Source organism: Stylophora pistillata, chromosome 13 (genome assembly GCF_964205215.1).
Source record: "Stylophora pistillata chromosome 13, jaStyPist1.2, whole genome shotgun sequence".
In the NCBI taxonomy this organism is placed as follows: domain Eukaryota; kingdom Metazoa; phylum Cnidaria; class Anthozoa; order Scleractinia; family Pocilloporidae; genus Stylophora; species Stylophora pistillata.
Window position 1 is genome coordinate 23,330,162 of NC_142531.1, and position 12,390 is coordinate 23,342,551.

The 12,390-nt window shown below is 38.6% G+C and overlaps 2 protein-coding genes across 2 annotated transcripts; one reads left to right on the plus strand and one right to left on the minus strand.

Moving 5' to 3' along the window:
• Positions 1 to 42: 42 nt before the first annotated feature.
• Positions 43 to 12,348, minus strand: LOC148718224 (uncharacterized). The gene is made up of 10 exons (XM_088743813.1): positions 12,125 to 12,348; positions 11,678 to 11,786; positions 10,626 to 10,885; positions 9,911 to 10,058; positions 8,755 to 8,904; positions 7,961 to 8,255; positions 2,318 to 2,727; positions 1,710 to 1,974; positions 1,427 to 1,512; positions 43 to 661 (listed from the first exon to the last, which is right to left on the minus strand). The coding sequence occupies exons 2-10, from the start codon at positions 11,775 to 11,777 to the stop codon at positions 474 to 476; spliced, it is 1,902 nt and encodes a 633-aa protein (XP_088599939.1). The 5' UTR covers positions 11,778 to 11,786; positions 12,125 to 12,348; the 3' UTR covers positions 43 to 473.
• On the plus strand, positions 5,777 to 7,952 carry LOC148718225 (uncharacterized). Its single transcript, XM_088743814.1, has 2 exons — positions 5,777 to 6,706; positions 6,844 to 7,952. The coding sequence occupies exons 1-2, from the start codon at positions 6,526 to 6,528 to the stop codon at positions 7,032 to 7,034; spliced, it is 372 nt and encodes a 123-aa protein (XP_088599940.1). The 5' UTR covers positions 5,777 to 6,525; the 3' UTR covers positions 7,035 to 7,952.
• Positions 12,349 to 12,390: the final 42 nt, after the last annotated feature.

Below are 12,390 nucleotides of genomic sequence, written 5' to 3' on the forward strand. Positions count from 1 at the left end.
ACCGTATGATAAAAACCCTTCGTCAAGTTGAGGCATGACAACTTCTAGATACAGGATTTTTATTGTGTCAATTCAAAAAGTTAGATGCGATACAACGGCCTTAAAACGAGTAAAAATAAGCTAAATGCGAGATCTTGTCGTATACCCTCAACAGTTTGTAAAGAACGACATCTCTGTTCAGTTGGCCTATCAGTGTCTATAAAAATCAAGAGGTCCAGCTCTGCCCTCACTACAATTTACTGTCATAGTGCTGTTGTGCTTGAAGGTGATGTAACTGTTCAAACTGCTCAATTGATCGTGGGCTCAAGTCCCGGCCAGTCAAAGGCGCTATAAGGCAGCAAAGTGTTTAGTCTTCGAAGCCGTTCTTTGGGATGCCACGTGACTTTTCTGTCGTGACATTATAAGCTCGAGAGAGGACTACGACTTGTGTTGACAATGACAACTTCGATTAGCCAGGACTTGAAACAGAATTTTCATTCCAGAACACGAATATCAGAAATCTTGAACTTGAACTTCCCACACTTGCCAAAAGTGGATATTCCCGCACTTGACCCGCTGCCTTTTCGTCTTAAACTGACTCCAGCTACTGGTGTGTTCAGTAGATTTACCATCCAGAAGTGTTCATTCCCGCACAAAGCATTCACACCATCAAAATCATTACCTTAAAGGAACAGGGAGACAAATCTCAGTAACACATTATCATTGTCATCATTATGGTACTCCTAGTCTTCAACTCAAAGGCTGAACTCTATAGAAATGCTGCTTGGTTCTCTATTGTCTATATTTTATTTCTGTTACAAAAATAGATCTAACAGTGGGTCTTTTTAAGCTCTTAGTTGGTCTACATTGTGGCTGAAAAGCCCCTAAGGAGGAGCCTCAATTAACGTTTATTATTATTATTATTATTATTATTATTATTGATAAACGTCGGTGACTGGCGTGGCAGAACAAAAGATCTGATGAGAAGAGCAATAGCTCAGCACGTGCGTTTTAAATCTCTTTTCATTTTCAGCTGCCCTCTGAAAAACAATGTGAAAGCACCAAAATTTGCGTTGTTTGTGAACGTAACCCCCGACGGCAAATTGGCATAACTGAGAATCGTCAAATAATCTAACTACAAATCAAGCATGAACAATATGCAAGCTAGCCCTGCATTTAATAAAATTTGCAATGTCAAACCTCTGCTGTAATCCTCTCCATGTAGAAGGGAAAAATGATAGAGGGATTTTATCAACCTAAGTTTGAAAATCACGTATCTTAACGTGATGTTCCATTATTAGTTATGACAGTTTCGTGATGTAAATTTGAGAATTGTAGAAAATAAAACACTAAAGCAACCCATTTTAGGCCTAAAAGGCAAACTTTCCCTGGTGACGTTAACAGTAAACTTTAAATCCCATACAAGGTTTCTTGCATGCATTTTTACCGTCTGGACGAAGATATTCTTCTTTCCAAAGCTCATCCAGATCAAGGTTGAATTCCGAAACGCCTGGAGTATATATATTTGTGGCCCTGTAATTATAAAAGAAAATTAAGGGTCGTTAATCCCTTAAAAATTTCCCTCGGCGGGAGTCAACAGAAACAAGTCTCTACTTTGTTTAAGCAACGATACAGCTTGTTACGAGTCTGGGCTCACCCTCCCCTCCCCGTGACTTTTCAGATGATTCATACTTCTTAGGGAAATAAGAGACATGAACCGAATATCTCACCAGTCAGGGACACTTCCAAAAATTGCAAAACATTTCTGAGTTTCCAAGAACGTTTGCTTGTATTTGATTCGTTTCCAGCTTCCAGATACAGATATAAACACGCCGTCAACTGTGGGCGAATGAGTTAGATCTATTCCAGTACAAGGGAGTAGTGACTGACGCTCAACTTCGATAACTACTCCGGATCCACTTTCAACAGTTTTCGTTGCAGCAACATCAGTTGTACTTTGTACATACACATCACTTTCCGAAACGTCACGCCACTCTAAACAGAAAAATATAAATAAACTCATCATAAGTGGGGTATACACTCGATAATACATCTTAGTTAGTAGCCATCGTTAAAATGTTGACAATGGCGGATCCAGGAGGAAGGTCAGGGGGCTCCGGAACCCTCCCCTCTCCCTCAAATCCCTTATTAGACTTGAAAATATCTTCTAGTGGTTAGCAATGAACAGTTGCTTACCTTTGGGCCATTGCTCAACGAAAAAAGGTCAGGTGTCCTGTAACACTTTCTTACTCTCCACCCCTTACCATTCACTCTTCCTGGATAAACTGAGCTTTGCATTTAGTACAATAAGGCAGATTATCAAGTCTATTCAACTTACGTCTCTCAGCAGAAGTGACCTTTACAAAATGAACGTCTCCAAATCTCTTGGATGAAGAACCGAGGTCTGGCCATTTAAGAATGTTGGGTTTGTAATGTTTTGGACCACTGTTGAACCAATTTGTAATATGGTCATCAGTGAAAGAGTTAAACCAAATGTTTAAGTTCGAGATCCTTCCGTAAAATGGGAAGTCGGTTATAAGAGTACCGTCAATGTCCTGATTTTGTCCTATGATTACTTGAGTCCACTGAACGTTCTCGTTCCTAACTCCGTCGCTAGATTTTTTTGAACTGAAATCTGCATTTACGATCACCTCCATGTAAGGTGACTGGTTACGTTGGATTCGAACACAGAGGAAGACAAGTTGATCCTTCGGAGAACTTGTGGCGAATACGTTGGAAGGGGCAGTCCTTCAAAAAGAAAAAACGTAACTATATACTTAATGCTTTCTCTTCATCTCTTAGAATATTGATTATGACTGAATTTATGTAGCTATATATATTTTAGTTTAGTATAATTACTCAGGTGATTATAGATCGTTTTCAGGTGACGTCATCAAATTCCAACATTTAAAACTAAAGAGCCACGAAAATTTTTATCCTCATCAGGTATAAGGGCGATTAAAGTTATATCTCTTTTCACCTTTTCAGCTCAATAGAGTGCTTAGTTTGGAAACCAACGCAATTTGAAGTTCACAGTTGTGGCTCTGCGTGACATACAGCTCTGATGGCGTCTGTCGAAAAATGTACACTTATCTAGTGATTATTAGCCTTTTTAGGAGTTTAAGTGTTAGGAAAAGTGTCTCTATATATTTGTTGGTTCAGTTCAGATAATCAGTCGACTAGATAGCCAAATAAGCTCCAGATGTTTATATTATTTTCCAGCCTCCATATTGGTGCACCAAAGAGGTGCACCAAAGAGGTGCACCAACATGGCGGCTCCATACTTGGCTCTGCAAATTTGTGCAAAACATTTTGACGAACATTTGAAGTTTGGAAAAACGAAAAGGCTTAAGACTTGAAGGAGAGTCTTTTTCACTTTTCTCCTATACAACATTGCAATTTCCTGGGCACAGGGTAAAATATCGACTGGACTGGACTATTTTTTGGACGATTTTTTGGACGATTTTTTTGGACGATTTTTTTGGACCATTTTTTGGACCATTTTATAAGGGGGAGGCACACCTTTAGTACTCAGGGGGGTGGGTGCAGTCGACAAGTAAAGAAGGAGGGGTGGGGGAAGAGTGTTATTGCTCAGGGAGGGGTGGAAGGTGGTTGTAATTGTAAACACTACTGGTTAATGGAGCTTTTACTCCATCATAATAATTATTTTTATCGGTTTTTCGACTGACTTCTCCTACATCAACATTTTGCGCTGGGCCGCAGCGTTTCTTTAATTTTTTAGCTATGCGAAAGCGAAACTGGCACGTAAACACTGGACTTAAATTCTTATTGAAGATATCGCGTTTACGATCCTCCACGGTTGAGTTACCAGTCAGGCATAGGTTATGCGTGTGCCTTTTGAGTCGACTTGTGCACCATCAGTTTTCCTTTGTGTAATTACCAGATTTATCTATCTTTCTATTTGCCCGAGAAGGCAAGCTTCTCGGGCAAATATTTGTTTTAAGAACATCAAATTTCCGCGGGGCAAGTATCAGCCGATAGTTCCTCGACAAAAACACTCTATTGTTTAATTGTTTAAATTTCGGTGTAGTGCGAAATTCTATGATCTCGTCTGATAAGATCACTGACAAAAGGAAGATAGATAAATTTAGTAATAACATACTGTATACACAAAGGAAAACGTGAAGCAACTGATAGCGCATGCACAAGTCGACTCAAAAGGCACACGGATAATTCAACAGTGGAGGATCGTAAACGCAGTATCTTAAATATACATTAAAGTTCAGTGTTTACGTGGCAGTTTCGCTTTCGCATAACGGAAATTCCGAGATCTCGTCTGATAACATCAATGACAAAAGGAAGAGAGAATCTGGTAATTACACACTGTATACACGTTTTTCGAGGTGTGCGGTCTGCGGTCTGCAGTCTGGGTTTTCGAGGTCTGTGTTAACGAGACACATGGGAGAATATTGCTTTGTAGCAAAAATGATTTCATATAGTAAACGTACAAACGTTAAAATTGCGATAGCGCTTGTTAATTCTATATTTGCGGCTAAAGTCAAGGGCCAAGGAACGGAAATTCTGTGATCTCGTTTGATAACATCAATGACTAAAGAAAGATAGATAAATCTGGTAATTACGCAAAGGAAAACTGATGGTGCACAAGTCGGCTCAAAGGCACACGCATAACCTATGCCAGACTGGTAACTCAACTGTGGAGGATGGTAAACGCGATATTTTCAATAAGAATTAAAGTCCAGTGTTTCCGTGGCAGTTTCGCTTTTGCATGGCTAAAAAATTAAAGAAACGCCGCGGTTCAGCGCAAATTGTTGATATAGGGGAAGTCAGTCGAAAAACCAATGAAAATAATTATTACGATCGAGTAAAAGCTCCATTAACCAGTAGTGTTTACAATTATAACCAACTTCCACCCCTCCCTGAGTAATAACACTCTTCCTCCACCCCTCCCTCAGTACTTGTCGACTGCACCCACCCCTCCCTGAGTACTAAAGGTGTGCCTCCCCCTGTAAAATGGTCTAAAAAATCGTCCAAAAAAATAGTCCAGTCCAGCCTAGTCAATATTTTACGTAGGTGCTAAAAGTTGGAATCACCTGAAACCACCTGAAACCATTTGAAACCACCTGAAACTATCTGAAACCATCAATGAAACCACCTGAAACCAGCTGAAACCCTCAAAGAAACCATCTGAAATTACCTAAAAATAACTCGAAATACTTGAAAACAACATGAAAACACCTAAAAAATTACGAAACCATCTGAAACTACCTGAAAATATCTCGAAATAATTTAAAACAACATGAAAGCACCTAAAAAATTACGGGTAACATCAGAAAATAAGTGTTAACAATCGAGTTTATCCAAAGAGAGCCCGGCTTACCGATATCGTATATAATGCCCTACAGTACAGAATAAGCACCACAAACAGGGCTTTAGGCTTTTTTTTTCTCAAAATCTCAACTATCTAGTCAATTTACTTAGGCAGTGGAAGTTAAAGTTACCATTCATCAGCTATATTCTGTCATTTGCAGTAAAATACCTTGCAAAAAATCCACATATATTTCACTTTTGCGAAAACAAAGTCAGTTCAAGTCTAGGTCACGCTATAAATTCGTCTCTGATTAAAAAGAAACACAAAGTTTAAAATTTCTCTAGGAAGTTTGAAAATCTTCAGGCCTTCCTGGGCTTTTTCATATATAATTTGCATGATCCCGTTGAAAAAACTTCACGTATTTCTTTCGATTTAAAACAGTTTCTTCTTTGCATTCGCGATCGCATGTTGATATTGTCACGCAAGTGCTTCTTGTGAAGAAATGAATTCGCATATTCCCGTGCAACTCCCAGCCATTCGTAGAGCTAATTGAGTGTGTTTTCAACAAGAACGATGGATTGTTTTGTCACTCTGTACTCGCTTTGGATATTTTTCTGTGCCTTAAATGTCTTGCACAAAATAACAAAGAGAGGGGCTAAGACCGAAATATTCCAAATATATAGGGTATATTTCCCGATGGTTAACTACACGTTGTTAAATGCAATTACTGCATATTGAATATCAGTGATTACAACTTTAATCCAAAAAATTATACATGTATCATGTGTTATTAAACAAATCATAGTTACATATGTATCAAATAAAAAATCACAAATGTGTCATAAAAATAATAGAGCCGGAGCACCAACTCCTTTTAACAGATAGGGCAAAATAATTAATTATATTATATCTGGGCTATCGAGACTTGTAATATGTACGGGTATTCAGATTACTCTACACGTCCAGCTTTTTGATTGGTTGCTGGAAATGGTGATTTCCTGTGGCTCCTTAACACGGCATTCATTTGATAATTCTCGGGGTAGAGTTACATGGTCAACACGTGTTGAACGCGTAATATTTTATTCCACATGGCAAAAGTAAAACAAACTTCTAAATAACCAGATATAATAATACAGGTAGTCCTTCTTTCAGAACATCCCGACTCCAGTTTCCAAAAAAAAAGTTTTAAATTTTTTTTTTCATTGGGTGAGAGTGAAAACGATCTATAGAAATTCTCGCGCTCTTATAGGTCGAGAATGGCGTCATATTCCGCTGTAATCACCTCCAGCGAGGTGATTGTAGCGGGAGGACAAATTTTCAAAATGGCCGCTTCGCGCTTTGTCGATGTGTCTGAAGAGGAAATTAATTTAAGAAAAGAACCTGCCATTCCGAGGAATACCAAACACGCCACAAAGTTTGGAATGACACTCTTTAAAGGTAGGTGTAAAAATTGTGCTAGACGTAACAAAGAAACCATTTAAATTCCCGTGAAAATTTTGCTTATGTCAACACGCATGAATCAGTAAATCAAAACAACTGAATTAAATTTTCGCAACACTTTATTTACTTAACAGAATGGTTTCAACAACGAACCGAATTTACCACTGACTTTGAGGCAATGGAGGTCAACGAGATGAATAAATGTTTGTCAAAATTTTACGTCTCAGTCAGGAGGAAAGAGGGGACTTTTACAAGAGAAGTAGTCTGTTGTCCATGCGAGCGGCTCTTACTCAGTTGTTCACTGACGCGTGACAATGACAAATAAAATTTAACACTCCCTCGCTCATTTCTATAATCACCTGAGTAATTATACTAAAACAATTATTCGCCTCAGGCTCGTGAATATTGGTGAATATACCCCTCGACTTTGTCTCGGGGAATATATACATCTTATTAGACGTTTTGTTGTGTAGTATCGCTGAGTATTTTTACGAGTTGTGCCGTATTTTGACTAGCCCGTAGGGCAAGTCAAAATACAAATAACGAATAAAAATACTCAGCGATACTACACAACAAAATGTCTAATAAGTTATTCATTATCCAATACGCCAAACTGTTATTTCAGTGCGGGTGAATTTCGCGGATATTTATTTACGGGGACTGCGTGACAGAAGTATGCGAAGCGGAACGGAATTGGCGCGTTGTCGTGTTGCTGTTTCTATTTTCTTCAATAAATGAAGAAATTTCCAGGTCGTCTAGCTGTTTTTCTTCGATCTAATAAACTTGGATCTATATTTGCCAGCCATTCTGACTCTTCGTCGTCGGAAATATGATTCAAATTGTCCGCCATTTTTTTTCGTAACTACAATCCCATTCTTCTCTTGCGCGATGCGAGAAAACCTGTTTAACCGGTACTCTAGAGTACAAATACCGCGTGATATTTGCACTCGTCTATTGCGTCATTTGTACTTTACGAAGTGTAGTTGAAAAATATACCGCAGAGATGAGTAGAGCTTTTTGCGCGCGCTGATTGGCTGGTTTCGGAGTAATTCGCCTCCAAGCAGCCGAAAAGACAAAATCGCGCGTCAACAATTTAATTTCCGATCAATTCTTGATTTGTGAATAGTTATGAACTAATATTTTTTATTCCAGTGCAGAGGAAAATGCCTGTTCTATTTGTAGAAAAAAAAATTGATAACGAAAAGATAAATGGTCCCTCTTTGGTAATTATGGCTCACAAAGACTCCTTACCAGTCATCTCCGATTGAAAAATATGTCTTCCCCTCTCCGTCGATTCCTACTCTCAGAACCTTTTGATTTCTGCCATTCTTCTCGGTCAATATACTTATTACAGTCATGCTTTGGCTCTGTTGTATATCCGGTGTGTGTATCCAAGCACAGACAGTAAAGTCTTTAACCCACTTCTTATCCATGATATCGTGTTTCACATAGCTCATCTGTTGAGTTTTCCTGAATACAAGCTCAAAGTCATAGTCATCTTGACTTTGGGGTTGTCCACTACCTCCCTCAGGACTCGCGTTAGTTGCTACAAAGTGGAAAACATGCACAACTGTTACAATAAAAGCCCATAAAATTAGAAAGTTTTTGGCCACTCTTTGTCACTCAGCTTATTTTCAGCAATCATTTCAGAAGATTTGATTTCGCTTAGATTATACAAAAATTTAGTAAAATAAATTGTGAATTGGTGATCTCGTATTCGTAGGTAGGTTTTTCTTTCCCCCCCTCCCTCGCCCGCTCCCCCCTGCACATTGCACACACGCTATTTATTTGGTACATTTGGCCCCAGACCTCGCGCTACGAAGGAAAGAACTTCAACGCAAACTAATAATGATAAGAGCTTTGCATTAGAAATTGGAAGTTAAGAAAGCTTCATATTATCAACATACTATTGGTTTTCACAATTTTGTAATGAATACGCTGCATTTGGCCACTCTAAAGCCATTATAATGAGTGACAGGTTGAGTACTGAGGATTCCTTTATAGTGGAAAGAGCGAGCAGAAAACATTAAGTCGACTATACTCACGGGTCGCGTTGTCGCCCGTACTCTGCTCCTCGGCTATTGATTCTGAGCAGTTTTTGCCTGTGAATGAATCCGTACAGTTGCATGTGTAGGTTTGTGCACTGGGTGCCTCTACACACGTTCCGCCGTTTGCACAAGGATTAGCGTTACAATCTGATGGATAAAACAAAAGTGTATCGTAAGTGGCGAAAACTTCTACATGTGAATCTTAAAGTGAGTCATTGTAAAGCAAGACGTAATTTTATAAATCGTTGTGATTGGTATATTTTTTTGTTTTCCTCGTCATAGTGATTAGTATTTGTTTGTTTTCGTCGTCGTCATAGTGATTAGTATTTGTTTGTTTTCGTCGTCGTCATAGCGATCGTTATCTTTATCATTCTCCTTGTTGACATTGTCATCAGAATCGCCACCGTGACGTCACAAACCAAACAGTAAGACTTCAAAAAAATTACAAAGCATTATGGAGGAGAAAACTAGTAAGCGTCTTTCTAATCAAGCCCAAATAGAGCTACAATCTTCACATTTTCTCTCCTGGCCGCAACCTCTCTTACATGAGATGGAAAAATCATGGCAGTCATCAAACTTTGTACCCTAACATTTTAGTATGCATATTCTCTATACTTCTCTCTGTACATTTCCTGTGACATTGTTAAGGAGATTTGATTGAACGATCACGAACTTCTCAAATTGTTGATCAGCAGATCCTTTATTCTCATGTCCATAGAGTTTGATTTAAGGATAATTAACCTGTAAGGTGAAATAAGCTACTAGGCATTATAAGAGGTTACAATGTTAAGCGTGTAAAGACCAATGGTGTTCAGATGAATAATTTGGATATATCAACAAAGTTGAAGTGGTAAATTGGCCACCGTAACGATTACAAAAGCTGACGTTTCGAGCGTTTGCCCTTCGTCGGAGCGAATAGAGGAATTGTGGGTTGTGTGTGCTTTTAAAGGCAGAGAATGGAGCTATGTTATTGGTGGGAACATGGCAACGAGAAAAACAAAAATAAATTAGAGGAATGAAAAGCGTTCGTTGATCCCTACGGGATTTAGAATGCCGGTTTGAAAGATGAGCTTTTGTTCAAAATTTTTACGGCTTTCCGTGCTACCTAAGTGTAAAGAAAGACTGCAATATTTAGAGGAAGCCTTCTACTTACATGTCACGGTCTGCCTACATTTCTTGCCATAGAAGTTGTCGGCGCACTGACATTTGTAAGTCCTATTACTGACTATCTCTATGCACGTTCCGCCATTTTCACATGATTCAAAGTGACAAGGACCCTGAACCACTGGAGGAACAGTGGGCTGTTATCGGGGAAGAGGTATAAACATGTTTATTACGATATTTTAAAAACATCAATACGGCAGACAAGAGTTTTAAAAAGGTTTGTTGAAAAGGGGGGTGAGTATAGAAAATGAAAGAAATATTGAGGTAGAGAAGTTCAGTTTGAATGTTCTAGTAGCCTGTTTTCGAACTCAATTGAAAGTAAGCTATTTGTATTCGAGTACATTTAAATTAGAAGGATTTAGAACAACCTCTTTCCCAGACCCTTTTCTCGGCGTCCTTAATACTTAATTGAGAGAGAAACAGAGGTGACCCTAGAAACGAGAATAGAATTAGTGGTGGAAAAAATCCTATTGCAAACTCGCACATTTTTTCCATTAGCTTTCTCGTAATTCGTCAGAGAGTATTTACCCAACTGGCAATATGTCATTGCATACGTGAATCAAAAAACCTTCTCGCTATGCGTTTTACAACATGCTTTACGTCTCCATTAACGCCGGTGTCTTGTTTAGGTATAAGTATTTACGTCATCTCCTTTCCAACTAACAGCTTTTTAATTGTTTTTTTTTTTCCCTGTTTATACTCACCATGTTGTCTGTGGTTCCAAACTCGGCTTCCTCACTCCGTTGAATGTGGTAACTCAAATCGTAATGTACAAACTCCGTGTCAGTTTTTATGGCTGACTCACCTGCCTCTCTTCGGTTCATTTTGTTTAAAAAGCAATTATCTTCTCTGCTTGATTTTTTGTAATTGATGGACTTACAGTCGAAAGTCGATAGACATCGTTTCACGCATTCGAACACTGAACTCGCTTTTTCCTCTTCGTGCTTAGTGTCCAGAAACGTATCTGAACAATAAAAATAAATAGAGGTGTCGACATTTTTAATGAATATGCGTTAATTTGTACTCCAGAAAGATCTCGGTAACGACATCTGACTTTCAAAGTTTTCTTTAACTTAGACCCAGACTGACTTGGGCCATAAGATCACGAAAGACAAGGAACCTATCGCATTTCAAATAAAATGTATCGCTGAATCCTCTTATACGTAATAAGTTCATTGTCGCCAGGGGTGGGGCAGAGGTTTTTTTTGGGGGGGATCACATAGTTTTCAGGGGCAACGGAGAGGGGATCAGTCGTTTCTAAAAGAATATAAAAGGGGGACTATTGAAAACTAACTGCCGGCGAAGGAGGATCACTAAACAGAACCTCAGGGGGATCAGGTAAATTTTATTGTGACATAACAAAAATCCTCCGGTCCTCTCCCCCCCCCCCCCAGCGGTAAACAATGACCAGTCTCTTTTCATGGTGAATCCATGACAACCGAAGCTGTTGAAGAGTTCCTAAGTGATTTTGTTTTAACGATCTTTCAAGGTCTTTTAACTCGCAAGAATGCCTAATGACTGCTACGAATTTCGGAATTTTCTTCCACAAAATCAAATTTTGATAAAAAGTATTCCAAAGGAAAAATAGACTCAGGCGATTCTCCTAAAAACTTATTCTTTCCAAGAACTTTTTCGTCTGGTCTTCTTGTATCTCATCCTTGAAACTAACGTTAATTTTTCATACTAACACGGTATTAAAAAAAGCGCGCGAAAGTTCGCCGACTATTTAACTGTAACTTTGTACTTTATAACCTACCCATTTCCGAAATGAATATTGGCACAGGATTCTGTATCGCCACTGACAGAGTTAGGAATGTGAAAAACGGAGCAAAAAGTAGGCGTCTTCGACTCTCCATGATGTGGCTCTTGAAGGACAGAATTATTTAAAATCAGTTATTCATCTCCCACGTGATTCTGTTAATTCAAAATTTATCTCTATTCGCTTTGCTGCACTTATGTTCTGAATTTTGGTTCTCACGCACACTAGCTACTGGCTTTATTTTGATTCATAAAATGATATCGTGAAACCCTATCCAAAATAAATTTTAGATGATTCGAAACGAATGATTAGAAATAACTGAGGACAATCAACAGTTTATTGGCGTATCCACTTTAAAATAGCGCCCAAGAACTTGATCTATATATCCAGATATAGTTCTCAAAGGGTGTAGTACAAATTTACAAATGAGTGCTTTAAACTGACCTGAGTGAAGAGGGATTTCTATTTTTGCTCCATGCGTTTCGTTATCTCTGCCAAGTGAACCCAAGTTTGGTCAGTATTTGGTCAGTTCTTGCAGTCTTGTTTCGAGGACTAAAACTCAAGAACTTTTGGATGATAAACTGAAATGAATGACTTTCTCAAAAATTTCACGCAAATACAGGCTCGCACTTTGCAGAACTCTGTCTTGGCACAATTGCGACAGCCTTGGCATTATATATATAGCATATATCATTTAAGCAACAACTTCA

Coding starts and splice junctions, on each gene's coding strand:
- LOC148718225 (XM_088743814.1), top strand. CDS start 6,526: ATGGCGTCATATTCCGCTGTAATCACCTCCAGCGAGGTGATTGTAGCG. Junction 6,707..6,843: donor TGGAATGACACTCTTTAAAG/GTAGGTGTAAAA, acceptor TTTACTTAACAG/AATGGTTTCAACAACGAACC.
- LOC148718224 (XM_088743813.1), bottom strand. CDS start 11,777: ATGGAGAGTCGAAGACGCCTACTTTTTGCTCCGTTTTTCACATTCCTA. Junction 8,905..9,910: donor ATGTAGGCAGACCGTGACAT/GTAAGTAGAAGG, acceptor TTTATCCATCAG/ATTGTAACGCTAATCCTTGT. Junction 1,513..1,709: donor TTTGGAAGTGTCCCTGACTG/GTGAGATATTCG, acceptor TTATAATTACAG/GGCCACAAATATATATACTC.